This window comes from Salmo salar, chromosome ssa19 (genome assembly GCF_905237065.1).
Source record: "Salmo salar chromosome ssa19, Ssal_v3.1, whole genome shotgun sequence".
Taxonomy (NCBI): Eukaryota; Metazoa; Chordata; class Actinopteri; order Salmoniformes; family Salmonidae; genus Salmo; species Salmo salar.
Window position 1 is genome coordinate 83,729,245 of NC_059460.1, and position 16,520 is coordinate 83,745,764.

At 44.8% G+C, this 16,520-nt stretch overlaps 1 protein-coding gene across 4 annotated transcripts in view; it reads right to left on the bottom strand.

Moving 5' to 3' along the window:
• Positions 1-281: 281 nt before the first annotated feature.
• Positions 282-16,520, bottom strand: part of stau2 (staufen double-stranded RNA binding protein 2) — a 359,434-nt gene continuing 343,195 nt past the window's right edge. For 2 of the 4 annotated variants that reach the window (XM_045702846.1, XM_045702847.1), the window contains exons 15-16: positions 15,823-15,888; positions 282-3,341 (exon numbers count right to left, since the gene is read on the bottom strand). In XM_045702846.1, the coding sequence (XP_045558802.1) occupies positions 3,306-3,341; positions 15,823-15,888 (102 nt within the window). In that variant the 3' untranslated portion in view covers positions 282-3,305. The remainder of the gene's footprint in view (positions 3,342-15,822; positions 15,889-16,520) is intronic. The other 2 variants (XR_006760826.1, XR_006760825.1) reach the window with 2 other exon arrangements.

The window sequence follows — 16,520 nt, forward strand, 5'->3', positions numbered from 1 at the left end:
TCCTGGCCTTAATTTCCCGCTTAATTCTGGCCTTAATTTCCGGTTAATCCTGGCCTTAATTTCCAGATAATCCTGGCCTTAATTTCCGGTTAATCCTGGCCTTAATTTCCAGTTAATCCTGGCCTTAAATTCCATTTAATCCTGGCCTTAATTTCCGGTTAATCCTGGCCTTAATTTCCGGTTAATCCTGGCCTTAATTCAGTTACCTAAATGTGATGTTGTTTCTTCTTCACTTGATTTTCACGACACAGAAACAATAAAGAAAAGACATCAGACATTTGTCAACATGAACCGAGGTGATTTTACTGCATTTCAGGAAGAGACACTGTTTCCTTATTATAACACGTTGCTCCTCCCACATCCTCCATGTCAGTGAACTAAGTGATCCAAGTAGGGTTGCAAAATTACGATCGTTTTCCAGAAATCCTGGTTGGACGATTCCTGGTCTCACAATCAGGATTTCTGGGAAACGGGGTAATTTTGGGAGAGTTACCGGAATTTCGCAACCCTAGATTCAAGTGATCTCTGAATGGGTGAAACCCTGCTAATTAATGGCTGGAGGGTTTCGCCACTTCAGAGATGATTCCCAGTGAGCACAAGATGTCGAAAAGACGTCTTTTCAATATAAAATATGTATTTAAGCATCTTTTAAAAACACATTTTCAACATTTAAAACATTTTCAGTGTTTAAAAGAGGTTGTCTTTTAAACACATTTTCAACATTTAAAACATTTTTCAGTGTTTAAAAGAGGTTGTCTTTTAAACACATTTTCAACATTTAAAACATTTTTTCAGTATTTAAAAGAGGTTGTCTTTTAAACACATTTTCAGTTTCTTTTCAACATCTTTTGCTCATAGGGTTCAGAATGCAGAGATTAAAAGCACCCAGTTGATGCCTTGAAGGCCAGGTCAATACAACACACACAATGGGTGTAGATGTAATCGACTAAACTGTGGAGGTAAGAGAAGTGGGAAAAATCCACGAACATAGAATCACTGCACTATTAGAGACTTTTAGTCACTAAATCACCATGTCGTCCTTATCATCAACAACATGGTGTCCATTCTAGAACCCATTAGGTGTATTCTAGAACACCTTGTCCATTCCAGAATACTCTGCTACTATGCATTCTAGAACGGTAGGTAGCCTCTATGGTAGGTGGTAGGCAAGGGGGCTTTGTTACATTACACACTTTACAGGGGTGGGGTATTATGCTTTTAGGTCCTTACCAACATGGCTGCCAAACTCTCCTCTACCTCTCTGGTGAGAAGAACCCATTCTAGTAATGCTGTCTGTGGTGAAGTGTCCTTACCCAAGGGCAGGCAGACCAAGGGGGTACACTACAAATTAGGATCAAGGAGTTTGCCAGCTAACTTGCCGAAACATTCTTAATTGGTCTTGATTGCTTCAACAACCAACAACTCATATAAATGTAGCTTTTTTTAATGAATCAGAAAATCTGTTATTTCTGTCTGTTTATCAAAGTTAACTGGCTAACTCATTGATCCTGTTTCATAGTATATCCACCTGCAGGACCCAGAGGAGAGGTTGGCCCAACCTGCTGCTTCCCCCTGCAGGACCCAGAGGAGAGGTTGGCCCAACCTGCTGCTTCCCCCTGCAGGACCCAGAGGAGAGGTTTGCCCAACCTGCTGCTTCCCCCTGCAGGACCCAGAGGAGAGGTTGGCCCAACCTGCTGCTTCCCCCTGCAGGACCCAGAGGAGAGGTTGGCCCAACCTGCTGCTTCCCTCTGCAGGACCCAGAGGAGAGGTTGGCCCAACCTGCTGCTTCTCTCTGCAGGACCCAGAGGAGAGGTTTGCCCAACCTGCTGCTTCCCCCTGCAGGACCCAGAGGAGAGGTTGGCCCAACCTGCTGCTTCCCTCTGCAGGACCCAGAGGAGAGGTTGGCCCAACCTGCTGCTTCCCTCTGCAGGACCCAGAGGAGAGGTTGGCCCAACCTGCTGCTTCTCTCTGCAGGACCCAGAGGAGAGGTTGGCCCAACCTGCTGCTTCCCCCTGCAGGACCCAGAGGACAGGTTGGCCCAACCTGCTGCTTCCCTCTGCAGGACCCAGAGGACAGGTTGGCCCAACCTGCTGCTTCCCCCTGCAGGACCCAGAGGAGAGGTTGGCCCAACCTGCTGCTTCCCTCTGCAGGACCCAGAGGACAGGTTGGCCCAACCTGCTGCTTCCCCCTGCAGGACCCAGAGGAGAGGTTGGCCCAACCTGCAGCTTCCCTCTAACCACGTCACAGTCATCTGATAGCAGAGGGGCTCAATTCCAATTGAGGTCAGTCAATTCAGGAAATAAACTGAAATTGCAATTCAATTATCGAACAAAACGGCATCCATTTTTCATTCATTTCTCAATTAATTGAAAATAAGCTATTTATACATTTAAAAAAAAAAAAAAGCTTTTTTTGTTTTGTTTTAACTTCAAATCCCTTCCTGAATTGACTGACTTCCAATTGAATAGACCCTTACCCTGCCTGCCTGCTAGCTCTGTTGCTTAATGCTAAACTCCAGGCAGGATGGCCTTTTTGTCCACATGAAGAAACCTTTTTTTCTGTGCATATGATATTTCTGCAAGTCATTCACATCCATATAGATAGATGATAAAAGTAATATATATATTATATTTTTTTGTTGTTGTTTTTATTAATATCAGCATGAAAGATAAGCTGGGTGAATATACTGTATGAGAAGACAACAGCTACAACTTTCACAGCACTGCTATTGGCTAATTTTTATAATACAGTCAGTACTCAAGCATTGTTAGATGAATAAACTAGAAAATAAACAGAAACGTAATTACCCCTTGGAAAATAAGCTACACAACTTTGATTCTCCCCCCCCCTATAATGTTGCCTCTGTCTTTATGGCATGATATACACATTGGGTTGTAAACCCTTTCCATTACACATCTATCCAACAGGGTTAAATCTAGGTGTTTATACTCAATCTAGTTTTTATATATTTTTTTATTTATTTAAATTCTTCGTAAATGATCAATACATGTAATGTGTTAGGATAGTGTTGTCTTCACATAGAGACTCAAAGGTTTATTTCCCCCATCTTTTTCTAGTTAGTCGGTTATTTTTTTTTTTATTTAATTTTTTTTTATCCTTCTCAGTACACATCCACACACTCCATTGCATGTTGTTCCAGCTTGTTGCCAGGATGCAGCGACGGTCGTGGGGTGGGGGGATAGGGGTCATAGGTGACGGGGGAAGAGTCAGGGGTCATCTCCTTGACGACAGCCTGTTGTATCCATGGCGACCTGAGTGGTGGGTGGTGCCTGAGTTAGTCTGTTTTAGTGTCCGTCCTCTCTGACACACACGTCGCTGCTCTGGGGGGGGGGAACCAATCAGAGAGAGGGAGAAGCAAGATGTTAGAATGCATCCTTTCTTCCAATTGAAATCGTTTCTGATCTAATACATAGAAGGGATCCTGTCAACATTTACATTTTAGTCATTTAGCAGACGCTCTTATCCAGAGCGACTTACAGTAGTGAATACATAACATTTTATTACATTTTTAAATACTGGCCCCCTGTGGGAATCGAACCCACAACCCTGGCATTGCAAGCGCCATGTTCTACCAACTGAGCTACAGTGGGACATTATCCATACCTCTAATCCTAACCACAGAGGCCTTATTCTCCACCCCACAGAGCCTGGTTCCTTTCAAGGATTCTTCCTAGGTTTCTGTTTTCCTAGGAGTTTTTCCTAGCCACCGTGCTTGCTCTTTGGGGTTTTAGTCCAGGTTTCTGTACAGCACTTTGTGACAACAACTGATTTAAAAAGGGTTTTAGAAAAACATGTGATTGATTGAGGACCTATACTAAATATTTTCGCAATACATCCTTTGTTCCTGGAAGAAATCACTGTATTAATACGCAGAATGGTTCCTGTCATGAGGACTTCAGCCCTAAACTTAACCCTAATGCTAACATTAGACCCTTAACCCTAATGCTAACATTAGACCCTTAACCCTAATGCTAACATTAGACCCTTAACCCTAATGCTAACATTAGACCCTTAACCCTAATGCTAACATTAGACCCTTAACCCTGATGCTAACGTTAGACCCTTAACCCTAATGCTAACATTAGACCCTTAACCCTAATGCTAACGTTAGACCCTTAACCCTAATGCTAACATTAGACCCTTAACCCTAATGCTAACATTAGACCCTTAACCCTAATGCTAACATTAGACCCTTAACCCTAATGCTAACATTAGACCCTTAACCCTAATGCTAACATTAGACCCTTAACCCTGATGCTAACGTTAGACCCTTAACCCTAATGCTAACATTAGACCCTTAACCCTGATGCTAACGTTAGACCCTTAACCCTAATGCTAACATTAGACCCTTAACCCTAATGCTAACGTTAGACCCTTAACCCTAATGCTAACGTTAGACCCTTAACCCTAATGCTAACGTTAGACTCTTAACCCTGAAATAAAAAAATACAAAATAAAACCTTTAATTAAAGTAAAATAATTGAACAAACATTTTTTATAAAATAATTTCTTATCATAAAACATTATTATTAATTATTGGCACCCCTTCATTCAATACTTTGTGCAACCTCCCTTTGCCAAGATAACAGCTCTGAGTCTTCTCCTAGAATGTGTAATGAGGTTGGAGAACACAGGGATCTGAGGCCATTCCTCCATACAGAATCTCTCCAGATCCTACAGATTCCCAGGTCCACGCTTGTGGACTCTCCTCTTCAGCTCATCCCACAGGTTTTCTATGGGGTTTAAGTCAGGGGACTGGAATGGCCGTGGAAAAAAAACTTGATTCTGTTGTCGGTGAACCATTTTTGTGTTGATTTTGAGGTGTACTTTGGATCATTGTCCTGCTGGAAGAGGACACCTAGTTCTGGTGTTGAGCCAGAAAACAAGGCAGTGATAATGTAGTGGGTCAAGTATTCACAGTCTATCTGCGATAATGTAGTGGGTCAAGAATTCACAGTCTATCTGCGATAATGTAGTGGGTCAAGTATTCACAGTCTATCTGCGATAATGTAGTGGGTCAAGTATTCACAGTCTATCTGCGATAATGTAGTGGGTCAAGTATTCAGTCTATCTGCGATAATGTAGTGGGTCAAGTATTCACAGTCTATCTGCGATAATGTAGTGGGTCAAGTATTCACAGTTTATCTGCGATAATGTAATGGGTCAATATTCACAGTCTATCTGCGATAATGTAGTGGGTCAAGTATTCACAGTCTATCTGCGATAATGTAGTGGGTCAAGTATTCACAGTCTATCTGCGATAATGTAGTGGGTCAAGTATTCACAGTCTATCTGCGATAATGTAGTGGGTCAAATATTCACAGTCTATCTGCGACAATGTAATGGGTCAAATATTCACAGTCTATCTGCGATAATGTAATGGGTCAAATATTCACAGTCTATCTGCGATAATGTAGTGGGTCAAGTATTCACAGTCTATCTGCGATAATGTAATGGGTCAAGTATTCACAGTCTATCTGCGATAATGTAATGGGTCAAATATTCACAGTCTATCTGCGATAATGTAATGGGTCAATATTCACAGTCTATCTGCGATAATGTAATGGGTCAATATTCACAGTCTATCTGCGATAATGTAATGGGTCAAATATTCACAGTCTATCTGCGATAATGTAATGGGTCAAGTATTCACAGTCTATCTGCGATAATGTAGTGGGTCAAGTATTCACAGTCTATCTGCGATAATGTAATGGGTCAAGTATTCACAGTCTATCTGCGATAATGTAGTGGGTCAAGTATTCACAGTCTATCTGCGATAATGTAATGGGTCAAGTATTCACAGTCTATCTGCGATAATGTAATGGGTCAAATATTCACAGTCTATCTGCGATAATGTAATGGGTCAATATTCACAGTCTATCTGCGATAATGTAATGGGTCAATATTCACAGTCTATCTGCGATAATGTAATGGGTCAATATTCACAGTCTATCTGCGATAATGTAATGGGTCAAATATTCACAGTCTATCTGCGATAATGTAATGGGTCAAATATTCACAGTCTATCTGCGATAATGTAATGGGTCAAATATTCACAGTCTATCTGCGATAATGTAGTGGGTCAAATATTCACAGTCTATCTGCGACAATGTAATGGGTCAAATATTCACAGTCTATCTGCGATAATGTAATGGGTCAAATATTCACAGTCTATCTGCGATAATGTAATGGGTCAAGTATTCACAGTCTATCTGCGATAATGTAATGGGTCAAGTATTCACAGTCTATCTGTGATAATGAGGTAAATCAGAGCACTGGTCAGCTTGTCCTTGCTCCGTCTTCATCTTTAACGCTGAAGATGACAGATCCTTTTCCCAGGGCTACACCAGCTATACTCTCACCCCAATGACCTTCCACTCCCATAATTCATTGTTTAATTATTGAATTATCTGGATGTTCCTCCCTCCTCTCCTCCCTGTCATGGAAGAAGAGATAGCAGGGAGGGAGAGAGAGAGAGAGAGAGAGAGAGAGAGAGAGAGAGAGAGAGAGAGAGGGGGCGAGAGAGAGAGAGAGAGAGAGAGAGAGAGAGAGAGAGAGAGAGAGAGAGAGAGAGAGAGAGAGAGGAAGTGGCAGGTGGGGATGGCGTTATGGGCGGGCCTTAGGGTGCCTGGCCTGCCCTACCGTACCTCCTTGCCTGTCCTGTGTTTTGAATTTCCTGGTGAAATGTAGGAACGGTCCCATTTGGGGATGTCTGATTTCCGATGGTCTTAATAACTCTCCATGTCCGCCACTAATAAGCTGAGCTTGTTAATTCATTTATTTCTTCACCTCACACAGTGAATCAACGGAATCAGATTTTTTTTAAACATCCATTGCTAATGATAATAGTTCCTCATTCCTCGCAGTATTTAAAAGAGTCTTTCCAACACTCAACCCCCTCGATAATCACCGAGCCTCTCGATAATCACCGAGCCTCGATAATCACCGATCCTCGATAATCACCGAGCCTCGATAATCACCGAGCCTCGATAATCACCAACCCCCTCGATAATCACCGAGCCTCGATAATCACCGAGCCTCGATAATCACCAACCCCCTCGATAATCACCGAGCCTCGATAATCACCGAGCTTCGATAATCACCGAGCCTCGATAATCACCGAGCCTCGATAATCACCGACCCCCTCGATAATCACCGATCCTCGATAATCACCGAGCCTCGATAATCACCAACCCCTCGATAATCACCGAGCCTCGATAATCACCGAGCCTCGATAATCACCAACCCCCTCGATAATCACCAACCCCCTCGATAATCACCGAGCCTCGATAATCACCGAGCCTCGATAATCACCGAGCCTCGATAATCACCGAGCCTCGATAATCACCGACCCCCTCGATAATCACCGAGCCTCGATAATCACCGAGCCTCGATAATCACCGAGCCTCGATAATCACCGAGCCTCGATAATCACCAACCCCCTCGATAATCACCGAGCCTCGATAATCACCGAGCCTCGGTGTGAAGGAGCAGAATACCATCATCTATCCAGTGGAAATGTCATAAAAATACCCTTTTTCTGTTTTTATTTTTCGTCTTCATGTACTGATGGAAGTTCTAGACCTACTGCTGCATTGGCCTATAGGCTGTCTCTGAGTACCATGCTGTCATGTCTTTAGCCGCCAATGGATCAGGGTGTAATAGGGTGTCCACATGGCAGAGGATGGTGTAATGGTGTGTCCACATGGCAGAGGATGGTGTAATGGTGTGTCCACATGGTAGAGGATGGTGTAATAGGTTGTCCACATGGCAGAGGATGGTGTAATGGTGTGTCCACATGGTAGAGGATGGTGTAATAGGGTGTCCACATGGCAGAGGATGGTGTAATGGTGTGTCCACATGGCAGAGGATGGTGTAATAGGGTGTCCACATGGCAGAGGATGGTGTAATGGTGTGTCCACATGGCAGAGGATGGTGTAATAGGGTGTCCACATGGCAGAGGATGGTGTAATGGTGTGTCCACATGGCAGAGGATGGTGTAATGGGGTGTCCAGAGGATGGTGTAATAGGGTGTCCAGAGGATGGTGTAATAGGGTGTCCAGAGGATGGTGTAATAGGGTGTCCAGAGGATGGTGTAATGGGGTGTCCAGAGGATGGTGTAATAGGGTGTCCAGAGGATGGTGTAATAGGGTGTCCAGAGGATGGTGTAATAGGGTGTCCAGAGGATGGTGTAATGGGGTGTCCAGAGGATGGTGTAATAGGGTGTCCAGAGGATGGTGTAATAGGGTGTCCAGAGGATGGTGTAATAGGGTGTCCAGAGGATGGTGTAATAGGGTGTCCAGAGGATGGTGAAATGGTAATAGTAGAATTTTAACTGTTAGATCCGTAGCATTTTAATTCAGTTCTTTGGGATTAAACAAATTTAGAAAAAGGAAAACGTTATATTTGAAATGAAACTGTTCCATGAATTTTCTATTTTTTAACATTTTTTATTTAACCTTTATTTAAAATGAGCATATGAATATCATAACTGATGCGTAGATCTGGAGAAATGGTAGGATAAATGGTAGGATAAATGGTAGGAGAATGGTAGGATAACTGGTAGGATAATGGTAGGATAAATGGTAGGAGAATGGTAGGATAAATGGTAGGATAAATGGTAGGATAAATGGTAGAATAAATGGTAGGAGAATGGTAGGATAAATGGTAGGATAAATGGTAGAATAAATGGTAGGAGAATGGTAGGATAAATGGTAGGATAAATGGTAGAATAAATGGTAGGAGAATGGTAGGATAAATGGTAGGAGAATGGTAGGATAAATGGTAGGAGAATGGTAGGATAAATGGTAGAATAAATGGTAGAATAAATGGTAGGAGAATGGTAGGATAAATGGTAGGATAAATGGTAGAATAAATGGTAGGATACATGGTAGAATAAATGGTAGGATAAATGGTAGGAGAATGGTAGGATAAATGGTAGAATAAATGGTAGGATAAATGGTAGAATAAATGGTAGGATAAATGGTAGGATAAATGGTAGAATAAATGGTAGGATAAATGGTAGAATAAATGGTAGGATAAATGGTAGGATAATGGTAGGATAAATGGTAGGATAAATGGTAGAATAAATGGTAGGATAAATGGTAGGATCATGGTAGGATAAATGGTAGGATAAATGGTAGGATAAATGGTAGGATAAATGGTAGAATAAATGGTAGAATAAATGGTAGAATAAATGGTAGGATAAATGGTAGGATAAATGGTAGGATAAATGGTAGGATAAATGGTAGAATAAATGGTAGGATAAATGGTAAGATTCCCCAAACTTGCGCCGCCACATGAAGTGATTTGTTTGACAATCTGATGAAAACATCACGACTGGTTGAGTTCATTCCAATTTAAAAGGAAATACATTTTTTTTTTTACAGTTAAATTACTTTACTATACGGATGCCCACACAGGAAGTCCCGTGAAAATATAAATACGGTCCCAATATGAAAATCAAATGCCTGATTCCTTCTGGAGTCGTTCCTGGAGGGTGACACGGAAGGTTCCGTGGAAGGAGACATGTGTTTCCCACAGTGGAGTGGTTGTGTGTGTGTGTGTGTGTGTGTGTGTGTGTGTGTGTGTGTGTGTGTGTGTGTGTGTGTGTGTAACTGGTTGGCCCATGACCAGACTCTGGTGTAGTGGTGACAGACAGATAACCATCATGCAAAGCGTTAGGCGGCAAGCGGCAAGGAGCGGTGACGGGGGCGGAGTATGGGGAGGAGAGGTGGGTGGGTGGGGGGGGTTCTATGTAAATGCAAAGCGGAGTGGACGCACGCACTCACGCACGCACGCACACACACACACACACACACACACACACACACACAAGCCTACACCTCCTTGTGACATTTAAAGGACAAATCTCCTTTCTGTTAGATTGAATGGAGAAATTCATTTCTTCCTGTATCTCTCTGTCTTTCTCTCTCTCTCTCTTTCTTCCTGTATCTCTCTCTCTTTGTCTATCTCTTTCTTCCTGTATCTCTCTTTTGTCTATCTCTCTGTCTTTCTCTCTGTCTTTCTTCCTGTATCTCTCTATCTCTCTGTCTTTCTCTCTCTCTCTTCCTGTATCTCTCTCTCTTTGTCTATCTCTCCCTCTCTTTCTTCCTGTATCTCTCTCTCTCTCGTTCTTCCTGTTTTTTTTCTCTCTCTCTCTTCCTGTATCTCTCTCTCTTTGTCTATCTCTCCCTCTCTCTCTTCCTGTATCTCTCTCTCTTTGTCTATCTCTCCCTCTCTTTCTTCCTGTATCTCTCTCTCTCTCGTTCTTCCTGTATCTCTCTCTTTCTCTCTCTCTCTTTCTTCCGGTATCTCTCTATCTCCGTCTTTCTCTCTCTTTCTTCCTGTATCTCTCTATCGCGTTCTTCCTGTATCTCTCTACCTCTCTTTCTTCCTGTATCTCTCTATATCTCTCGCTCTCTCTTTCTTCCTCTATCTCTCTCTCTTTCTTCCTGTATCTCTCTGTCTTTCTCTCTCTCTCTTTCTTCCTGTATCTTTATCTCTCTCTGTCTTTCTCTCTTTCTTCCTGTATCTCTCTCTCTTTTTCCCCTTATCTCTCTCTCGCTCTGTCTTTCTCTCGCTCTCTTTCTTCCTGTATCTCTCTATCTCTCTCTGTCTTTCTCTCTCTCTTTCTTCCTGTATCTGTCAGGTCCTGACCAGTAAAGGGGTTATTTGTTATTGTAGTTTGGTCAGGACGTGGCAGGGGGTATTTGTTTAGAGTGTTTCGGGGTTTATTGGGTATGTTATTATATAAGAGGGGTGTGTTTGTTTTGTGTTGTAGGGGTTTTGGGGTATTGTTCTATGTTTTGTATTTCTATGTTCTTTCTAGGTTGTGTATTTCTTTGTGTTGGCCTGGTATGGCTCTCAATCAGGGACAGCTGTACATCGTTGTTGCTGATTGGGAGCCATACTTAGGTAGCCCTTTTTCCACCTGTGGTTTGTGGGAAGTAGTTTTTTTTTTGCATAGCTGTGTGTAGCCTGCATTACTGTTCGTTCATTTGTTTTCTTGTTTTGTTTAAGTGTTCTAATAAAAGTTAAAATGAGCACGCAACCCGCTGCGCCTTGGTCCACTTCATACGACAACCGTTACACTATCTCTGTCTCTCTCTCGCTTTCTTCCTGTATCTCTCTATTGCGTTCTTCCTGTATCTCTCCATCTCCGTCTTTCGCTCTCTCTCTTTCTTCCTGTATCTCTCTGTCTTTCTCTCTCTCTTTCTTCCTGTATCTCTGTCTTTCTCTCTCTTTCTTCCTGTATCTGTCTTTCTCTCTCTCTTTCTTCCTGTATCTCTCTGTCTTTCTCTCTCTTTCTTCCTGTATCTGTCTTTCTCTCTCTTTCTTCCTGTATCTCTCTGTCTTTCTCTCTCTCTTTCTTCCTGTATCTCTCTGTCTTTCTCTCTCTCTTTCTTCCTGTATCTCTCTGTCTTTCTCTCTCTCTTTCTTCCTGTATCTCTCTGTCTTTCTCTCTCTCTTTCTTCCTGTATCTCTCTGTCTTTCTCTCTCTTTCTTCCTGTATCTCTCTGTCTTTCTCTCTCTTTCTTCCTGTATCTCTGTCTTTCTCTCTCTTTCTTCCTGTATCTCTCTGTCTTTCTCTCTCTCTTTCTTCCTGTATCTCTCTGTCTTTCTCTCTCTCTTTCTTCCTGTATCTCTCTGTCTTTCTCTCTCTCTTTCTTCCTGTATCTCTCTGTCTTTCTCTCTCTCTTTCTTCCTGTATCTCTCTGTCTTTCTCTCTCTCTTTCTTCCTGTATCTCTCTGTCTTTCTCTCTCTTTCTTCCTGTATCTCTCTGTCTTTCTCTCTCTTTCTTCCTGTATCTCTCTTGCTTTCTCTTTTCCGTCTTTCTCGCTCTATCTTTCTTCCTATATCTCTCACTCTGTTTCCTTCTCTTTCTCCCTGTCTTTCTCTCACACTCTCTATCCTTCTCTCTATTTCTCCCTCTCTCTCTCTCTCTCTCTCTACTCTGTCCTTCTCTCTCTCTATTTCTCCTTGTCTCTCTCTCTCCCTGCTGTAATCTACACACACTAATAAAACACTATAAACACCAAACCAGGGGTGGATTTTAAAAGGCTGACCAATAACTATGAGAAGCAGTGGTCTGGTCTGACATGGGCCTTACATCTTGTCAGCTCAGTTACCTTATGTAGTGACTTCAGACAGTAATATTACCGGAGATACATGGGCTGTCCCAATGGCACCCTCTTCCTATAGTACACTACTTCTGATCACAGTCTTATGTGCCCTGGTCAAAATGAGTGCACTGCCTAAAGAAATAATGGCACCCTATTCTCTACATTATAAACCAGAGCCTAAAGAAATAATGGCACCCTATTCTCTACATTATAAACCAGAGCATAAAGAAATAATGGCACCCTATTCTCTACATTATAAACCAGAGCATAAAGAAATAATGGCATCCTATTCTCTACATTATAAACCAGAGCCTAAAGAAATAATGGCATCCTATTCTCTACATTATAAACCAGAGCCTAAAGAAATAATGGCACCCTATTCTCTACATTATAAACCAGAGCCTAAAGAAATAATGGCACCCTATTCTCTACATTATAAACCAGAGCATAAAGAAAATGGCGGAGCCCAGCTCTGGTCAAAAGTACATACTGTATACTATATTCTCTCTCAATGTTACCAATGTGTCTGCTGCTGAGTCACCTGTCTGATTCGGTGCCTGTCTCAATGGACTGATCCATTTCAGGGGGTGCTGGGACACCTGTCTGATTTGCGCCTGTCTCAGTGGACTAATCCATTTCAGGGGGTGCTGGGACACCTGTCTGATTCACCCTTGTCTCAGTGGACTAATCCATTTCAGGGGGTGCTGGGACACCTGTCTGATTCACCCTTGTCTCAGTGGACTAATCCATTTCAGGGGGTGCTGGGACACCTGTCTGATTCACCCTTGTCTCAGTGGACTAATCCATTTCAGGGGGTGCTGGGACACCTGTCTGATTCACCCTTGTCTCAGTGGACTAATCCATTTCAGGGGGTGCTGGGACACCTGTCTGATTCACCCTTGTCTCAGTGGACTAATCCATTTCAGGGGGTGCTGGGACACCTGTCTGATTCACCCTTGTCTCAGTGGACTAATCCATTTCAGGGGGTGCTGGGACACCTGTCTGATTCGCCCTTGTCTCAGTGGACTAATCCATTTCAGGGGGTGCTGGGACACCTGTCTGATTCACCCTTGTCTCAGTGGACTAATCCATTTCAGGGGGTGCTGGGACACCTGTCTGATTCACCCTTGTCTCAGTGGACTAATCCATTTCAGGGGGTGCTGGGACACCTGTCTGATTCACCCTTGTCTCAGTGGACTAATCCATTTCAGGGGGTGCTGGGACACCTGTCTGATTCACCCTTGTCTCAGTGGACTAATCCATTTCAGGGGGTGATGGGTCACCTGTCTGATTTGGTGCCTGTCTCAGTGGACTAATCCAAGAACAGCTTCCTATTATTGAGTTGAACCCCCCTTTTACCCCCAGAACAGCCTCAATTTGTCAGGACATGGACTCTAGAAGGTGTTGAAAGCGTTCTACAGGGATGCTGGCCCATGTTGACTCCAACGCCGCTTCCCACAGTTGTGTCTAGTTGGCTGGATGTCCTTTGGGTGGTGGATCAGTCTTGATACACACAGGAAACTGTTGAGTGTGAAAAACCCAGCAGCGTTGCAGTTCTCAACACAAACCGGTGCACCTGGCACCTATTACCATACCCTGTTCAAAGGCACTTCAATATTTTGTCTTGCCCATTCACCCTCTGAATGGTCACACATACACAATCCATAAATCAGTGGTCTCAAGGCTTAAAAACCCTTCTTTAACCCGTCTCCTCCCCTTCATCTACACTGATTTGAAGTGGATTTAACAAGTGACATCAATAAGGGATCGTAGCTTTCAGCTGGATTCACCTGGTCAGTCTATGTCATGGAAAGAGCAGGTGTTCTTAATGTTTTGTATACTCAGTATATCGTGAATCGTGTATTTGACTCTCATGTAAATATGCGCTTGGCCTTTTTTCACCAGGGGGAAACACACACACACACACACACACACACACACACACACACACACACACACACACACACACACACACACACACACACACACACACACACACACACACACACACACACACACACACAAGTTTAGGCGCGTGAGTGTATTATATATACTGAACATGAAAGGGAGGAGACAGGTTAAAGAAAGTGTTGGTCCCATGTTTCATGAGCTGATATAAAAGATCCCAGAAATGTCCCATACGCACAAAAAGCTTATTTCTCTCAAATGTTGTGCACAAATGTGTTTACATCCCTGTTAGTGAGCATCTCTCCTTTACCAAGATAATCCATCCACCTGACAGGTGTGGCATATCAAGAAGCTGATTAAACAGCATGATCATTACACAGGTGCACCTTGTGCTGAGGACAATAAAAGACCACTCTGAAAATGTGCAGTTTTGTCAGACAACACAATGCCACAGATGTCTCAGAGGGAGCATCCAATTGGCATGCTGACTGCTGGAATGTCCACCAGAGCTGTTGCCAGAGAATTGAATGTTCATTTCTCTACCATAAGCCGCCTCCAACGTTGTTTTATAGAATTTGGCAGTACGTCCAACCAGCCTCATAACCACAGACCATGTGTATGGCGTCGTGTGGGTGAGAGGTTTGCTGACGTCAACGTTGTGAACAGAGCGCCCCATGGTGACGGTGGGGTTATGATTTGGGCCCCATGGTGGAGGTGGGGTTATGGTTTGGGCCCCATGGTGACGGTGGGGTTATGATTTGGGCCCCATGGTGGAGGTGGGGTTATGGTACGGGCCCCATGGTGACGGTGGGGTTATGGTTTGGGCCCCATGGTGACGGTGGGGTTATGGTTTGGGCCCCATGGTGGAGGTGGGGTTATGGTATGGGCCCCATGGTGGAGGTGGGGTTATGGTTTGGGCCCCATGGTGGAGGTGGGGTTATGGTACGGGCCCCATGGTGACGGTGGGGTTATGGTTTGGGCCCCATGGTGACGGTGGGGTTATGGTTTGGGCCCCATGGTGGAGGTGGGGTTATGGTTTGGGCCCCATGGTGACGGTGGGGTTATGGTTTGGGCCCCATGGTGGAGGTGGGGTTATGGTTTGGGCCCCATGGTGGAGGTGGGGTTATGGTTTGGGCCCCATGGTGGAGGTGGGGTTATGGTTTGGGCCCCATGGTGGAGGTGGGGTTATGGTTTGGGCCCCATGGTGGAGGTGGGGTTATGGTATGGGCCCCATGGTGGAGGTGGGGTTATGGTATGGGCCCCATGGTGGAGGTGGGGTTATGGTTTGGGCCCCATGGTGGAGGTGGGGTTATGGTATGGGCCCCATGGTGGAGGTGGGGTTATGGTATGGGCCCCATGGTGGAGGTGGGGTTATGGTACGGGCCCCATGGTGGAGGTGGGGTTATGGTATGGGCCCCATGGTGGAGGTGGGGTTATGGTATGGGCCCCATGGTGGAGGTGGGGTTATGGTATGGGCCCCATGGTGGAGGTGGGGTTATGCTATGGGCCCCATGGTGGAGGTGGGGTTATGGTTTGGGCCCCATGGTGGAGGTGGGGTTATGGTATAGGGCCCCATGGTGGAGGTGGGGTTATGGTATGGGCAGGCATAAGCTACGGACAACAAACACAATTGCATTTTTATGATGGTAATTTGAATGTACAAATAATACTGTGGCGAGATCCTGAGGCCCATTGTGAGGACCCTCTTTTTTAAGGTATCGGTGACCACTAGCGTCTATGTGGCATTATAGATGCTCCGTGTTTTACCTTGATGGGGCAGTCCACCGTGTCCAGTCCCTGCTCCGACAGCTGTTTCAAGGCACTTAGAGCAGCCTGCGGAGGGAGAGAAGAACAGATGACCCAGTGAGACAGGGAGGGAGAGAGACAGGGAGGGAGAGAGACAGGGAGGGAGGGAGAGAGAGAGAGAGAGAGACAGGGAGGGAGAGAGACAGGGAGGGAGAGAGACAGGGAGGCAGAGAGACAGGGAGGGAGTGAGACAGGGAGGGAGAGAGACAGGGAGGGAGTGAGACAAGGAGGGAGAGAGACAGGGAGGGAGAGAGACAGGGAGGGAGAGAGACAGGGAGGGAGAGAGACAGGGAGGGAGGGAGAGAGAGAGAGAGAGAGAGAGACAGGGAGGGAGAGAGAGAGAGAGAGACAGGGAGAGAGAGAGACAGGGAGGGAGAGAGAAGGGAGGGAGAGAGACAGGGAGGGAGGGAGAGAGAGAGAGAGAGAGAGAGAGACAGGGAGGGAGAGAGAGAGAGAGAGACAGGGAGAGAGAGAGACAGGGAGGGAGAGAGACAGGGAGGGAGAGAGACAGGGAGGGAGGGAGAGAGAGAGAGACAGGGAGGGAGAGAGAGAGAGAGAGACAGGGAGAGAGAGAGACAGGGAGGGAGAGAGACAGGGAGTGAGATAGACAGGGAGGGAGGGAGAGAGAGAGAGAGAGAGACAGGGAGGGAGAGAGAGAG